Source organism: Podarcis liolepis, assembly GCF_965112155.1.
Source record: "Podarcis liolepis genome assembly, chromosome: 2".
NCBI classification, from domain to species: Eukaryota; Metazoa; Chordata; class Lepidosauria; order Squamata; family Lacertidae; genus Podarcis; species Podarcis liolepis.
The window spans coordinates 107,896,954-107,912,418 of record NC_139555.1 but is presented as its reverse complement, the minus strand read 5'-3'; the positions used below and the strand labels follow the sequence as shown (position 1 = coordinate 107,912,418).

At 43.3% G+C, this 15,465-nt stretch overlaps 1 protein-coding gene across 4 annotated transcripts; it reads left to right on the top strand.

Moving 5' to 3' along the window:
• Positions 1–140: 140 nt before the first annotated feature.
• On the top strand, positions 141–13,334 carry LOC310701826 (olfactory receptor 2G3-like). Of its 4 annotated transcripts, none has more exons than XM_083493254.1 (2): positions 141–223; positions 3,965–4,975. In XM_083493254.1, the coding sequence occupies exon 2, from the start codon at positions 3,968–3,970 to the stop codon at positions 4,910–4,912; it is 945 nt and encodes a 314-aa protein (XP_083349380.1). In that variant the 5' UTR covers positions 141–223; positions 3,965–3,967; the 3' UTR covers positions 4,913–4,975. The 4 variants fall into 4 exon arrangements, with proteins under 4 accessions (XP_083349380.1, XP_083349378.1, XP_083349381.1 ...); XM_083493252.1 differs by lacking the exon at positions 141–223 and adding an exon at positions 484–705; XM_083493255.1 differs by lacking the exon at positions 141–223 and adding an exon at positions 12,404–13,334 and having other exon boundaries at positions 3,811–4,057.
• Positions 13,335–15,465: the final 2,131 nt, after the last annotated feature.

The following is a 15,465-nucleotide window of genomic DNA, read 5'->3' as shown; positions in this document are numbered from 1 at the left end:
TGGAGAATACTGTGTAATACTGAGATAGCTGGACTAATGCTCTTATTGGCTATAAGGCAATTTCATGACGGCCCAGGCTACCCCTGGTGTTTTCCACACTACCCTCTTGATGACCTGGACTACAGAGCTGTATCCAGAGTGAGCTCTGTGAGAGTTTTCTTGGCCCAAGGTGGAGCCACCTGCTCCTTCAACACAGACCGTCACAGCAGACCAAGAGTCAGGGGTGAGCTAATTCCAAAAATGAAGGGTACTAAAAGTTCTATCATGACAGGAATTCAAAAGATATTTTGGTTAAATTAATACAATTTTGGATTGCTTGATAAGTAAAGGGTGTAAAACTGATTGCCAAATGCTTGCAGTTATATATTTTATATGATAATATCAAACTTATTTGGTTTTCCAAAAGTAGTTTATGTGCTTCTTCATCAAACGTCGACTTACCAAACTAAATGCTGTTCAGTCACAAAAATAATAGCAGAATTGAATTCCTCACACTCAAAAATACCCCTCACTGAATAAATTGGCAAAAACTAAGTTTCAACCCTAAAGTGGCACTCCCTAGTGAGGTAGTGTGAGGAGTGTCATCTGAGAAAGAAAGGAACCATAAATTATAGGATGTAAGGATGTGAAATGAAGAGAATAGAGATAAAATACTGAATACACCTTTTTCAGTTCATGGGACATGGCACTTTCAACAATATGCTGGTGAGTAATTTTCTTGTCTTGTCCTAAAGTTTCTCTCCCTCACAGCTTTGAGACATGTGCTTGGAAATGTATATGGGGAAAGCGTATGGGAAGGATATTTCAAGCTGAAGTTGGGAAACAGATTAAGCATCTTTATCGCGGATTCCTACTCCTTCCTTAAGTTGATTCTTCTTTTAAATACTGGGGGGGGGGGGGCAAGCAGCTTTTGTGTTTCTTTTACTTGTATTTGCTTTGCAGCTGATATAATTAGGTTATTCAACCTTTGTTAAGTTTCTCTAAACAAATCTTCCTTATAAGCGAGGTCTCCAACCCTGGATCATTTTATTGTATACTCATTGTCTTTACGTATTTTTAACCGCAAGTCTACATTTTCCTGAGATTTGAGCACCAGAATAGTACACAGTATTCAAAGTGTGGCTGACCACTGGTTTACATATAAGCATATGGTAGCTGGTACTTTATTTCAATCTAATTATTTTCAACTCTAATTTGCCTTCTTTATATCACTACAAAATATTATAATTTTCATTAAGCATCTCAACCCTTACATGTCCTGTTCAGAGCCAAACAACATTTACTCCTTTTAAAACAGGAATAGGCTAACTCCCAGTTTGTGGGTTCCTGTCAGAAGCCACTGTATTTTGTATGAACTAAACTCTTCTGGTATGTTCTAAAGGTAGCACTATCTAGAACACATTTAAATATTTATTTGAAAATACTGATATGCCACTACAGTGGTACCTCGGGTTAAGAACTTAATTTGTTCTGGAGGTCCGTTCTTAACCTGAAACTGTTCTTAACCTGAGGTACAACTTTAGCTAATGGGGCCTCCCGCTGCTGTCGTGCCACCACCGCACGATTTCTGTTCTCATCCTGAAGCAAAGTTCTTAACCCGAGGTACTATTTCTGGGTTAGCGGAGTCTGTAAGCTGAAGTGTCTGTAACCCAAAGCGTCTGTAACCCGAGGTACCACTGTACTCATAAAAATACCAGAGTGGTTTCCCACAGCTCTGAATAAAAACCATACAATAAAAACCGCAGAGCAATCTTAAAATACAAGATCAGCTAAGTATTTTCTTCCATTAGCACTTGCCTCCCATCATTCCCGATCATTTCCCATGCTTTCTGGGAGCTGAAGTCCAGTGTTGGTTTTCCCTGTGCTAGAATAACCTGGAGCAAGAATGCAGGCCCATCCACCCTTCTGCTTGTCTTGTGTGTAGAAAGCATGGGTCCAAGTGATTTTCCACTTCTCCCATGCTTTCTAGGCAGAGGTTTGGCCTTTGCCCTGCTACTTGCCCCGGAAAGTCCACACTTTAGTGCTAAATCAGAGCACCCTAGTCTTCTGATTGTAACCTGGTTTAACTCCTTTTAATCTTGAATATCAGATTACCCTTGGCCCTCCAGACATAGCTGAACTACAACTCCCAGCATCCCATGCTTTTGGCAATGCTTGCCAGGGCCGAAGAGGGTTGTAGTTCTGGAACATCAGGAGAGTTCCCCATCCCTGCATTAAGCCATGTAAAAATTAGAAGGTTTTCTCATTGTACACATGGTACATGGGTGATCTCAGCCATACCAAGATGCCCCTATTGTTTTTGTGCCAACTGTTTATTCCAGCTCCATTTTGAGTAGGTATTTTCCTATTTTTGTTTCTTCCTTTTCTAGATAATGTACAGGGAAGCAATGTGGGAAGAAGGCAATAAGAGCTATGAAGGAGAATTTATCTTACTGGGAGTGGCTGACCACCCATACTTGAAGACGTTGCTCTTTGCAATTCTCCTGCCCTGCTACATGATGACCTTGCTGGGCAAAACAACCATCATGGTGGTGTCGCGGCTGGACCCCCATCTCCACACCACCATGTATTTCTTCCTCACCAGTCTCTCCTTCCTTGATCTTTGCTTCACCACCAGTGTGGGTCTGCAGATGTTGGTGAACTTCTGGCAGAAAAGCAAGACCATCAGTTACGGTGCCTGCGTGGCCCAGCTCTACATCTTCCTTGCTCTGGGCTCCACAGAATGTATTCTTTTGGCTGTCATGGTTTGTGACCACTATGCCGCCGTCTGCCCCCCGCTGCACTACACTACCATTATGAACCACTCCCTGTGCTTCAAAATGGCTGCTTTTGCCTGGATTAGTGAGCTGACATTGCCTTGAATAGCAGTACATCACCACAAGTGGGGGTGAACTGCGTCATGTGCATAGCAAGGAGACAAAAAGCCAAGGGGGAGAAAAACCAAATGTGGATCAGTTCCTAGTGAATTTTGTGGCTGTATGATGATGTGAAGGGACGTGGGTGGCGCTGTGGGTTAAACCACAGAGCCTAGGACTTGCCAATCAGAAGGTCGGTGGTTTGAATCCCCGCGACGGGGTGAGCTCCCGTTGCTCGGTCCCTGCTCCTGCCAACCTAGCAGTTTGAAAGCACGTCAAAGTGCAAGTAGATAAAAATGTGACACCAACACGAAGTGTCAAAATAGCAAATTGGAGTACTCAAACTATCAATATGCCGTGAAATAAATTTATCCGACCAACTTGGAAAGTTCCCATATAGCTAGTTGATTCAAAGACTTTTGCTCCCTAAGAAGTTAAGTAGTATTTTTCTTTCCACGCCTTCCCTCATGCAAGTCACAGCCTCCAGAGGACATTATGCAATCGAGGAGGAGGAGAGTCCTTTGAGGCTTCTTTGCTCATGGCTGCAGCGTAAAGTATTCCCCTAATTTTTGGGTCTGAGTTCTGTTCCTTCTGCGGCTCCATGATGGTTCTTCAGGGAGCTGCTGAAGATGCGGGTGGATAGCAACTTCCTCCACCACCACCCTGCTGGATAACATTGTAAAATCTGACAGTAATTTGGTTTAAATGTTGTTTTTTAAAGAAATAGTAGATTACCTTTCGCCCTCCAGATGTTGGTGAACTACAACTCCCATCATCTCAGGAATTGGCCATGCTTCCTGGAGCTGAACAGAATTGCGCTTCAGCAACATCTGAAGCTACATTAAGCTATGTAATAATGAGATGGTTTTCTCATTGCACACATGGTTCCTGGTTCATATTCATACTGCATAGATTCAGAAGCAGATTGGGTAGAGATTACACTTAACTGGCGCTTGGACTTGGAGAATGGGGACGAGTCTCATGTCCAAGAATGAAAATCATTGGGTGATCACAGTCTTGCAACCATGCCACTATTGTTTTTGTGCCAACTGTTTATTTCAGCACCATTTGAGTAGGTATTTTGCTATTTTTGTTTCTTCCCTTTCTAGATAATGTACAGGGAAGCATTGTGGGAAGAAGGTAATCAGAGCTATGAAGGAGAATTCATCTTACTGGGAGTCGCTGACCGCCCACACTTGGAGATGTTCCTCTTTGCCATTATCCTGACCTGCTATAAAATGACCCTGTTGGGAAACACAACCATCATTGTGGTGTCACGACTGGACCCCCATCTCCACACCCCCATGTATTTCTTCCTCAGCAACCTCTCCTTCCTTGATCTTTGCTTCACCACCAGCCTTGGACCACAGATGCTGGTGAGCTTCTGGAAGAAGAAGAAGTCTATCTCCTATGGTGGCTGTGTGGCTGAATTGCTCATCTCCCTTGCTCTGGGCTCTACAGAATGCGTCCTTTTGGCTGTCATGGCCTATGACCGATATGCTGCAGTCTGCCATCCACTGCGCTACACTACCATTATGAGCCACTCTTTATGTTTCAAGATGGCTGCCATCGCCTGGCTTTTTGGCTTCAGTAATTCACTAGTGCACACAGTGATGACTGTTCAGCTTCCACGGTGTGGAGAGAACCGAATAGACCATTTTTTCTGTGAGGTGCCAGCCTTAATCAAATTGGCCTGTGTTGACACCTCCTTCAACGAGGCTTTGCTTGTTGCTTTTAGCGCAGTGTTCCTTATAGTACCACTAGGCCTCATTATGGTCTCTTATAGCTATATTGTGGTTGCTGTGTTGAGGATCCGCTCAGCAGAGAGCAGGCAGAAGGCCTTCAACACCTGTGCTTCCCACTTGATCGTGGTGTCGCTCTTTTATGGGACGGCCATCTTCAGCTATGTCCAGCCCGCATCCAACTACTCCCGCGATCAGGGCAAGATGGTTTCCCTTTTCTATACATTTGTTGTCACCATGCTCAATCCCCTAATCTATACCCTGAGGAACAAAGAGGTGCACAAAGCTCTAAGAAGACTGACAAAGAGAACCTAAGACCATTGTCTCCCAACTCCATGCAGAGGCTCTGTGGTTATATTTTAATAAAAATAAATAAAACATCACTGATCACTTATATGGCAACCAGAGCTTCTTTTTTATGTTGGATTGCCTGCGCTTGATTGTGGTGTCCATCCAGCTACTCCAGCTACTTCCAACAATAAATCTGAATACCTCAACCACTTGATATCCATATTTAACTTTTTCTGGGCCTTCGCCTCCATTGGTGAAAGCCATCTGGGTATCTTCCTTTCTAAGAGATCTTTCTATTTTATCCATACGTTGTACAGAGATTTCCTAATTACATGATTTTTGAAAGCATTATGCGCCTTTACTTTATCATACCATAGATATGCATGCCATCCAAACAAATTATCAAATCCCTCTAAATCTAAAACATCAGTATCTTCTAGGTGTATCCATTCTTTAATCCAGCAAAAAGCAGCTGCCTCAAAATAGGTTTTCAAATCTGGCAGGGAGAATCCCCCTCTTTCTTTAGAATCCATAAGTAATTTATATTTAATTCTGGGTCCCCCCCCCCCGCCAGATAAATCTAGATAAAGCTTTCTGCCATTCTTTAAAGCATTTCACATTGTCTATGACTGGGAGGGCTTGAAACAAAAATCGCATCTTTGGCAATACATTCATCTTAACCACTGAAATCTGGCCCATTAATGACAGTTTTAAGTTTGACCATATCTCTAGGTCTCTCTTGATTTTATTCCATAGTTCAAGTTTTCCCCAGACAGATTCACACCCAAATACTTGACTTTTTTCACAAAATCTAGGCCTATATTTTCTTGTAATAGTTTTATTTCATCATTATACTGATTTTTCTAATTTTTCTCACCCGCTGGGAGCCTGAAAGGCCCTGCCCTGCTTCTCTCCACCTTGCTTGGGAAGGGACCTGACAGGCTCCATAAAGGAGTGTTGCTGCTGCTGCTGCTGCTGGGCAGAGAGATTTCCATTTTTGTTTTGTTTTTTTAATTGCTTATATGAGCAGGGTGAAAGCAAAGAGTAAGGTTACCTTAACTTCCGTCATAGAGCTTCAGTATGCTGATGACAACGTAGTTGCGCACGCTCAGAAGATGACTTCCAAACCACCCTAAATATCTTTGCAGAAGCTTACGAAAAGCTTGGCCTGTTGCTTAACATCCAAAAAACCAAAGTGCTGCACCAACAAGTATAAAATAACCCCTCTGCAGTGCCACAAATCCAACTCAATGGTGTAACGTTGGCAAATGTCAATCACTTCTCCTACCTAGGCAGTTATCTTCCCACAAGGGTCAACATCGATGCCGAAATCCAGCATCGCCTGAGCTCTGCGAGTGCGGCTTTCTCCCGATTGTAGTGCAGAGTGTTTGAGGACTGGGACATTCGCAGGGAAACCAAAATGCTTGTTTACAAAGCTATTGTACTACCAACCTTACTGTATGCTTGTGAAACATGGACCACTAATAAACGCCACCTCAAACTCCTCGAAACATTCCAGTAACGGTGTCTCTGAAAAATTTTACACAACACTTGGGAAGACAGGCGAACTAGTACTGGAAGAAGCAAAGATCACCAGCTTTGAAGCAATGATTCTTCAACATCAACTTTGTTGGACTGGTCATGTTGTGTGGATGCCTGATGATTATCTTCCAAAGCAACTACTCTATTCCAAACTTAAAAATGGAAAGCATAATGCTGGTGATCAACAAAAGAGGTTTAAAGACTGTCTCAAGGCAAATCTTAAAAAATGTAAAAATAAAAAAAAATCCTTCCAGTAGCACCTTAAAGACCAACTAAGTTAGTTCTTGGTAGGAGCTTTCGTGTGCATGCACACTTCTTCAGATACACTTCTTCAGAAGTGTGCATGCACACGAAAGCTCATACCAAGAACTAACTTAGTTGGTCTTTAAGGTGCTACTGGAAGGAAGTTTTTTTATTTTGACTATGGCAGACCAACACGGCTACCTATCTACAACTTTAAAAATGTAGTATAAACACTGACAACTGGGAAACACTGGCCTGCGAGCACTCCAATTGAAGAATAGCCTTTACCAAAGGTGTCATGGACTTTGAAGACACTCGAACTCAGAACGCAAGGGAGAAATGTGCTAAGAGGAAGGCACACTTGGCAAACCCTCACTGTGATCAACTCCTGCCCAGGAACCAATGTCCCTACTGTGAAAGGAAGTGTGGATCCAGAATTGGCCTCCATTACGGACTCATTGTTAAAACTGTGTTTATGGAAGACAATCTTACTCGGCTACGAGTGATCGCCAAAGAGAAGAAGAGAAGAGATTTTTTATCTATGTCATTTTAAATTGTGATTCTCATTACAGTGGTACCTCGGGTTACAGATGCTTCAGGTTACAGACTCCGCTAACCCAGAAATAGTACCTCAGGTTAAGAACTTTGCTTCAGGATGAGAACAGAAATCAAGCGGTGGCAGTGCAGCAGCAGTGGGAGGCCCCATAAGCTAAAGTGGTGCTTCAGGTTAAGAAAAGTTTCCAGTTAAGAACGGACCTCCAGAACGAATTAAGTTCTTAACCCGAGGTACCACTGTAATGCTGTATTCTTAGTTTTAGATTTTATGATTCATGTGGAAATAGTTTTCCATTTGGTTGTGTACTTTTTGATGTGTTTTATTTATTGTTTATGACTTTTGTTATGTTGGGAATTATGTAAATCTTGTCATGCTGTAAGCTGCCTGGAGCATTGTTTTAGCTATGGAAAGGCGGCATACAAATAAATGATGATGATGATGATGATGATGACTGCCTGATAGAACTAGGACACATACTATCTGATAAGAGTTGCAAATTAGTAGCTGCCTAGTAGAACAAGAGGATGCATGGACTTTGACAAGGTTTGCAAAATTAGCCGAGCTCGTGTTAACCACAAATGGCTACAGATAGGTATATACACATTTAGCAAAACTGGTGGTTAGAATGCTCGGAAAGTCATATTGTAGCCTTCTTAGACTTTACCGAATGGTGGAGTCTGCGTTGCTCCCGGGAGGGAGAAAGGAAGTCAAATGACACCGAGGTTTGGTTCAGAGAAAGAGTTTATTCTTCTCTCCGGATAGCAGAAGGCACTTGCGTGGTCAGTCCACAGCAAGTCCAAAGAAATGAGAAATTTCATGCAGTATATATATCCTCCAGGCACCCTTTCCCCCCTTCCCCAGGAATCCAGCCACGTCAGCTTATACACGTAAGTTGACATCCATGACCATAAACAGATGTTCCTGTTCTGGTACTCTTGACCATAAAAGGTTGTTCCTGTTCCTATATTCTTATCTTGGGGCAGGAGGTCACCAACTCTAAGAGCACTCCTGGCGCCGTTCCCAGGTCTCTTGTCAGACCTGACAAGGTCTGTGCGTCTTTGTGGTCAGGATGTAAGATAAGACCCAGACGTGCCATCCCTGCTCCACTTGGAACTGGCAAGGCCATCCATTGCTGTCACGGACTGATAAAGGAGAGGGTTTTGAGCACTTATTTATACATCTGGCTTTCTGTTTATACATTGACTCAAGAGCTCAAGTTAATGCATTTTAGAAATGCTCCCTTGGAGGAGGAAAAATGGGGGTTTTGGGTCCTGTTTCAGACTGACTGCACAGAAACCCATTTCTTCAATATAGCTTGTGGTTAGGACCCAGAAGCAAAGACCCTCTTACACCTAGGACTGGAACCTTTGGTAAGCAAATTGTGATTTGCCATTTTAGCTTCATCAGATATGAAACTAGCTTGTGCTCGCATTAAGAACAAATAAAATGGTTAACACATGTAAATAGGACAGCTTGTGTAAAGAAAATAGATACTGCTCACGTCAATAGATTTTTGTAAGGGGGTTTCTGACCATATCTGTGCAATGATTAGCAAAGGGAAGTAGGATGGTTATATGTTAATAAGGCGGACGCGATAGGCTGTAAACTTTGCAAGCCCCTTCCTGGAGGGCGCGTAGAGGAATTTTTGCGCTCAGGGAAAAGATAAAATGCTTGTGACTCCCTGAACAAGGTGTGCCTGCATTGGTCACCTATCTTGAAATGATGTTTTTCTTTCAATAACCCTCTTGGTTACTTCACCAATTTTGTTCAGAATTCATTTTAAAGGGTCATGGGACATTGTCTCCAGAACCAGTGTTTTTTTATCTCACAGTAATCACCAGCCTATGGACCCCATGCCCATAGTTTGATCTCCCCTCGAACTAAATCCAGTTCTCTAAATGTGACACCACATGAGGTCTCCTAACAGCTAATTAGAATACCCAGAAATATCCATATGCAATGAAATAAATTTCTCCTAACAACTTTGAAAAGTTCTGCATAGATAGTTAATTCAAAGACTATTGCTCCCTAAGGAGTTAAGTAGTGTTTTCTTTTCCATCCCTTCCCTGGTGCAAGTCGCAGCCTCCAGAGGACGCTGTGCAAGGGAAGGGGAGGCAGGTCATTTGGGGCTTCTTTGCTCATGACTGAAGGGTAACAAGTAGTTTCCCCTTAATTATTGAGTCTGAGTTCTGGCCCTTATGGGGCTTCATGATGGTTCCTCAGAGAGCTGCTGAAGAAGGGGAGAGAGAGCAATTTCCTCCACCTCTCCCATCCTCCTGGATAACATCATAAAATCATTTATCCTGTCCCCTGAAGGCCCCTTTTGAGATAGAGAGATCAGACTACTATGGTCATGTAGATGTGTCGCTACCAACAGATAGTATGGGACACAATGCTGAGGCAGAAGAGGCAAGGCGCTGGACTGAATTAGCCAAGCCGCTCAGGGTAAGAGTTGCAGAGAGGATTTCTCTTTTCCTACCATCTTTTACATTGATCATTATGGAGATGCCTCCAGATGTAAGAGCATCTGCATCTCTCTCTCTTTCAGTCTCCTCCTGTCTTTTCCCCCTTGGCCCTCTCCCCTTCACAAACTCATACACATACGGGATGTTCTTACTCTCTGCTATTTAAATAGATTTCTTATCAGTGTGGCTCAGTGTGTGCTTCTTTTTGCTTGGCTCATCCTCTCTGGGTGTCTCCCTCAGTCGCCATCTTCCCTTCTTCCCCCCCCACCCCCCCAGTTACATAGGAAGGGCCATAGCTCAGTGGTGGAGCATCTGCTTTGCATGCAGAAGGTTACAGGTTCAAACTTTGACATCTCTTGAACGGGCTTGCAGAGAGCCAGGTCTGCAATCTTGGGCAGCTGCTGCCTGTCAGCCTAGACCAGTGTCCTTCAAGCTTCAATCCCCAGAGCTGTTGGACTGCAACTCCCATCATCCATCACCATTGGCTAAGGTGTCTGAGGGGTGATGGGAGTAGTAGTCCAATGAAACCCAGCAACTCAAGTATGGAGAATACTGTGTAATACAGAGATAGCTGGACTAATGCTCTTATTGGCTATAAGGCAATTTCATGACTGCCCCAGGCTACCCCTGGTATTTTCCACACAGTACCCTCTTGATGACCTGGAGTACGGAGTTGCATCCAGACTGAGCTCTGTGAGAGTTTCCTTGGCCCAAGGTGGAGCCACTTGCTCTCTCAATGCAGACTGTCATAGCAGACCAAGAGGCCAAGCTATGGACCACTCCATGTAATAGATTTTTGTTGTTGTTAATATTCTTCTTTGCAAATCTTATTTTATTTTCCCCAGCCAAAGATCTCAGAATGCAGTGTGGGCTATACACATATTAAATAAATAAAAGAATATCCAGTGTGTAAAACTGACCTAGACATAATGAATTTACTTCTCACTGTGACAGGGGTGAGCTAGTAGGGTATATAGAATTTTTCAACTGTTAAATTCCAAAAATGTGGGGTGCAAAAAAGTTTTAATATGTCTTGGGAATTCAAAAGATATTTTGGTTAAATTAATACAATTTCGTTTTGCTTGGTAAGTAAAATGGGTGTAAGATTGCATGGATATTATGAAAATTGATTGCCAAGTACTTGCAGTTATATATATGATAAAATTAAGTATTATTTGGTTTCCCAAAAGTAGTTTATGTGCTTCTTCATCAAACATTGACATCAAACTAAATGTTGTCCAGTCACAAAAAATAATAGCAGATTTGAATTCCTCACACTCAGAAATATCCTTCACTGAATAAATTTGCAAAAACTAAGTTTCACCCCCTAAACTGACATGCCCTAGTGAGGTAGTGTGAGGAGTGTCATCTTGAGAAAGGGACCATAAATTATAGGATGGATGTGAAATGAAGAGAAGAATGGAGATATAATACTGAATACACTTGTTTTTAGTGGGTAATTTAATTATTGTTTGATTTTATGCTAATGATATATTTGATATTAGCCGCCCTGAGCCCAGTTTTGGCCGGGGAGTACGGGATACAAATAAAAGTTTTGTTGTTGTTGTTGTTGTTGTGGTTGTTGTTGTTGTTGTTGTTGTTATCATTTTTCAGTTCATGGGAAATGGCACTTTTCATGATATGCTGGTGAGCAATTTTCTTGTCTTGTTTTTCCTCCTAAAGTTTCTCTCCCTCAAAGTTTTGAGACATGTGCTTGGAAATGTATACAGTGGTACCTCGGGTTAAGTACTTAATTCATTCCAGAGGTCCGTTCTTAACCTGAAACTGTTCTTAACCTGAAGCACCACTTTAGCTAATGGGGCCTCCCGTTGCTGCCACGCCGCCAGAGCACGATTTCTGTTCTCATCCTGAAGCAAAGTTCTTAACCCGAGGTACTATTTATGGGTTAGCAGAGTCTGTAACCTGAAGCGTATGTAACCTGAAGAGTATGTAACCTGAGGTACCACTGTATGGGAAAAGTGCCTGGGATGGATATTTTAAGATGAAGTTGGGGGACAGATTAAGCATCTTTATCACAGATTCTTCCTCCCTCCTTAAGTTGATCCTTCTTTTATATACAAGCAGCAACAAGAAAGCAGCTTTTGTGTTTCTGTTACTTGCATTTGCAGCTGATACAATTAGGTTATTCAACCTTTGTTAAGTTTTTTTAAAACAGATTTTCCTTATAAGGGAGGTCTCCAACCCTGGATCATTTTATTGTATACTCTTTGTCTTTACGTATTTTTAACCGCAAGTCTACATTTTTCTAAGATTTGACCACCAGAATAGTACACAGTATTCAAAGTGTGGCTGACCACTGGTTTACATATGAGCATATGATAGCTGGTACTTTATTTCAATCTAATTATTTTCAACATTAATTTGGCTTCTTTAGATCACTATAAAATATTATCATTTTCAGTAAGCATCTCAACCCTTACGTTTAGGTACCCTATCCCTGCATCAGGCCATGTAAAAATTAGAAGGTTTTCTCATTGTACACATGGTACATGGGTGATCTCAGCCATACCAAGATGCCACTATTGTTTTTGTGCCAGCAGTTTATTCCAGCTCCATTTTGAGTAGGTATTTTGCTATTTATCTTTTTTTCTTTTCCAGATGTTGTACAGGGAAGCAATGTGGGGAGATAATCAGAGCCATGAAGGAGAATTCATCTTACTGGGAGTGGCTGACCACCCACACTTGGAGATGTTTCTCTTTGGTCTTGTCCTGATCTGCTACACGATGACCTTGCTGGGCAACACAACCATCATGGTGGTGTCACGGATGGACCCCCATCTCCACACCCCCATGTATTTCTTCCTCAGCAACCTCTCCTTCCTTGATCTTTGCTTCACCACCAGTGTGGGCCCGCAGATGCTGGTGAACTTCTGGAGGAAAAGCAAGACCATCAGTTATGGTGCCTGTGTGGCCCAGCTCTACATCTTCCTTGCTCTGGGCTCCACAGAATGTATTCTTTTGGCTGTCATGGCCTGCGACCGCTATGCTGCCGTCTGCCACCCACTGCGTTACACTACCATTATGAGCCACTCTGTATGCTTCAAAATGGCTGCCGTAGCATGGATTAGTGGGCTAAGCACCTCAGTGGTGGAGTCGGTGATGACTCTTCGGCTCCCACGGTGTGGAGAGAACCGAATAGACAATTTTTTCTGTGAGGTGCCAGCCTTAATCAAATTGGCCTGTGTTGACACCTCCTTCAATGAGGCTTTGCTTGTTGCTTCTAGTGCCGTCTTCCTTATAGTACCACTAGGCCTCATTATGGTCTCTTATTGCTACATTGTGGTTGCTGTGTTGAGGATCCGCTCAGCAGAGAGCAGGCAGAAGGCCTTCAACACCTGTGCTTCCCACTTGATCGTGGTGTCGCTCTTTTATGGGACAGCCACCTTCAGCTATGTCCAGCCCCCGTCCAACTACTCCCGCGATCAGGGCAAGATGGTTTCCCTTTTCTATACATTTGTTGTCACCATGCTCAATCCCTTAATCTATACCCTGAGGAACAAAGAGGTGCACAAAGCTCTAAGAAGACTGACGAAGAAAACTTAAGACCAATGTCTCCCAACTCCGTTCAGAGACTGTGTGGTTATATTTTAATAAAAAATAAATAAAACCTCACTGATCACTTATGTGGCACTTTTTGTCTTAACCAGAGCTTCTTTTTAATTTTGAATTGACTGCCGGATATGCCAATGAATCAGACTGGACACTGCAGTCTGTACTGCACCCCTCTGAGGTCTGTGGCCTAGGCAGTTATCTAGTTTGCCCCATGATAGGGCTGGCCCTGGGTGCCAGCCTCAGTCAAATAGGCCTGTTCTGGCACCTCACTGAATGTGGTGGTGCTCTTTGCTTCCAGTGTAGTATTCCTTGTAGCACCCCTAGGCCTCATTGTGGACTTTCATAGCTACACTATGATGCTGTGTTAGGTTTACTCAGCTGAGGGGAGTCAAAAGGCCTTCAACACCTGTGCCTCCCACTTGATTGTGGTGTCGCTGTTTTATGGGGCAGCCATTTTCAGTTACCTTCAGCCCCCGGTCCAACTATTCTTGTGACTAGGCAAGATGGTTTCCTTTTTCTATACATAAGTTGTCACCACGCTTAATGCATTAATCTATTTCCTGAGGTACAATGGGCTTGCCCCGTTCTTTCCAGGTACACATCCTTGTTTTAAAACTTTGTGTTTTAGTGCCCCCCCCCATTTTGCTCGAGTGCAATCACCACAGAAATAACTCTTTAAAGTGAAAGGTCATTCAGGCGCAGATTTAAAGCATGGACAATGTCTGGAAAGTGTGGAGGAAAGCTAAAAGTGGATAAGCTCAAAGAGAGCACAACAACCACCCTCTCCAGTTTATTGTAATGTTTATTGTCATGTTTATTGTAATGTCTACATTCACCTTCAGAGTCCAGGTGCATTCATTTTAAGGTTGAATGGTAACTGCTGGTGCCTATTAGGTACTTTCTTATTAACATGGGAACAAAATCCAAGTCCTCCTTCATCCCTAGCAGCATTATTTATTGAGAAGTTACATATGGAGGTGTGCATTGAGAACTAATATCCTTTTAAAAAAAAAAGATAAAAAAGACTGCCATTAATACGACCATTGGGAATAAAATGGAGGATAAAATGTCCTTCCTACACATCTACTGTATGGGACGCGGGTGGCGCTGTGGGTTAAACCACAGAGCCTACGACTTGCCGATCAAAAGGTCGGCAGTTCGAATCCCCGTGACGGGGTGAGCTCCCGCTGCTCGGTCCCTGCTCCTGCCAACCTAGCAGTTTGAAAGCACGTTAAAGTGCAAGTAGTTAAATAGGTACCACTCTGCCAGGAAGGTAAACGGCGTTTCTGTGCGCTGCTCTGGTTCGCCAGAAGCGGCTTAGTCATGCTGGCCACATGACCCAGAAGCTGTATGCCGGCTCCCTCAGCCAATAAAGCGAGATGAGTGTCGCAACCCCAGAGTCGGTCACAACTGAACCTAATGGTCAGGGATCCCTTTACCTTTACAGATCTACTGTAAGGCCAAAGATGGGAGGGGAAGGAAGGTGGGAAAAACAGTGTCAAACTGGTTCTGCAGGATGGAAGTCACCCCCACCAAAGTAGCAATAATGCCACATGGCTGGTTCACATGACACAATGACAATCAGCAGCCGTAAAATTCTTTAAACAGAAAAGTAGTGTGTTGGTGTGATGTGTGTGTGTGTGTGTGTGTGTGTGTAGAATTGGCAGACAGCTAAGCCGAAAGATCTTGGATTGCAAAGTCAAATTAAGGGCCCCTGCAGCTGTCCTTTTTAACACACATTCATAGCTCTTTGCGCTCAGGATGCTTTTGGGGTGGTCACATAAAATCCAACAACAACAATTTCATATGTACCCTGCCCATCTGGCTGGGTTGCCCAAACCATGCTGATTGCACCTGCAGAATTTGGGGGGCAGTCGCACTGCTGCATTTCCATTCATTGCAAACTTCCTGTTGAAATATTCTATACCACAAATGTTTGGTGTAGGGGGTTTCTCCCACATTTGTTATGCTGTAGCCCCAGCAGTTATGTGGTAACACTGAGGAAGCATCACAGAACAACCCGAAGCAAATTCTTTATGCTACAACTAATCAGTGCTTTGGGGGGGGGGCGTCTCCACCCCCATCATTCAGCCCGGACACTGAGGTCCAGCTTTGAGGGCCTTCTCGCGGTTCCCTCATTGTAAGAAGTGAGGCTACAGGGAACCAGACAGAGGGCCTTCTCGGTCATGGCGCCCGCC

What these genes read in the sequence shown, in the direction of transcription:
- LOC310701826 (XM_083493252.1), top strand. Translation starts at nt 676, where the DNA reads ATGGGACATGGCACTTTCAACAATATGCTG. An exon ending in GCACTTTCAACAATATGCTG is followed by an intron (nt 706 to 3,964) that starts GTGAGTAATTTT and finishes TTCCCTTTCTAG; the next exon opens with ATAATGTACAGGGAAGCATT.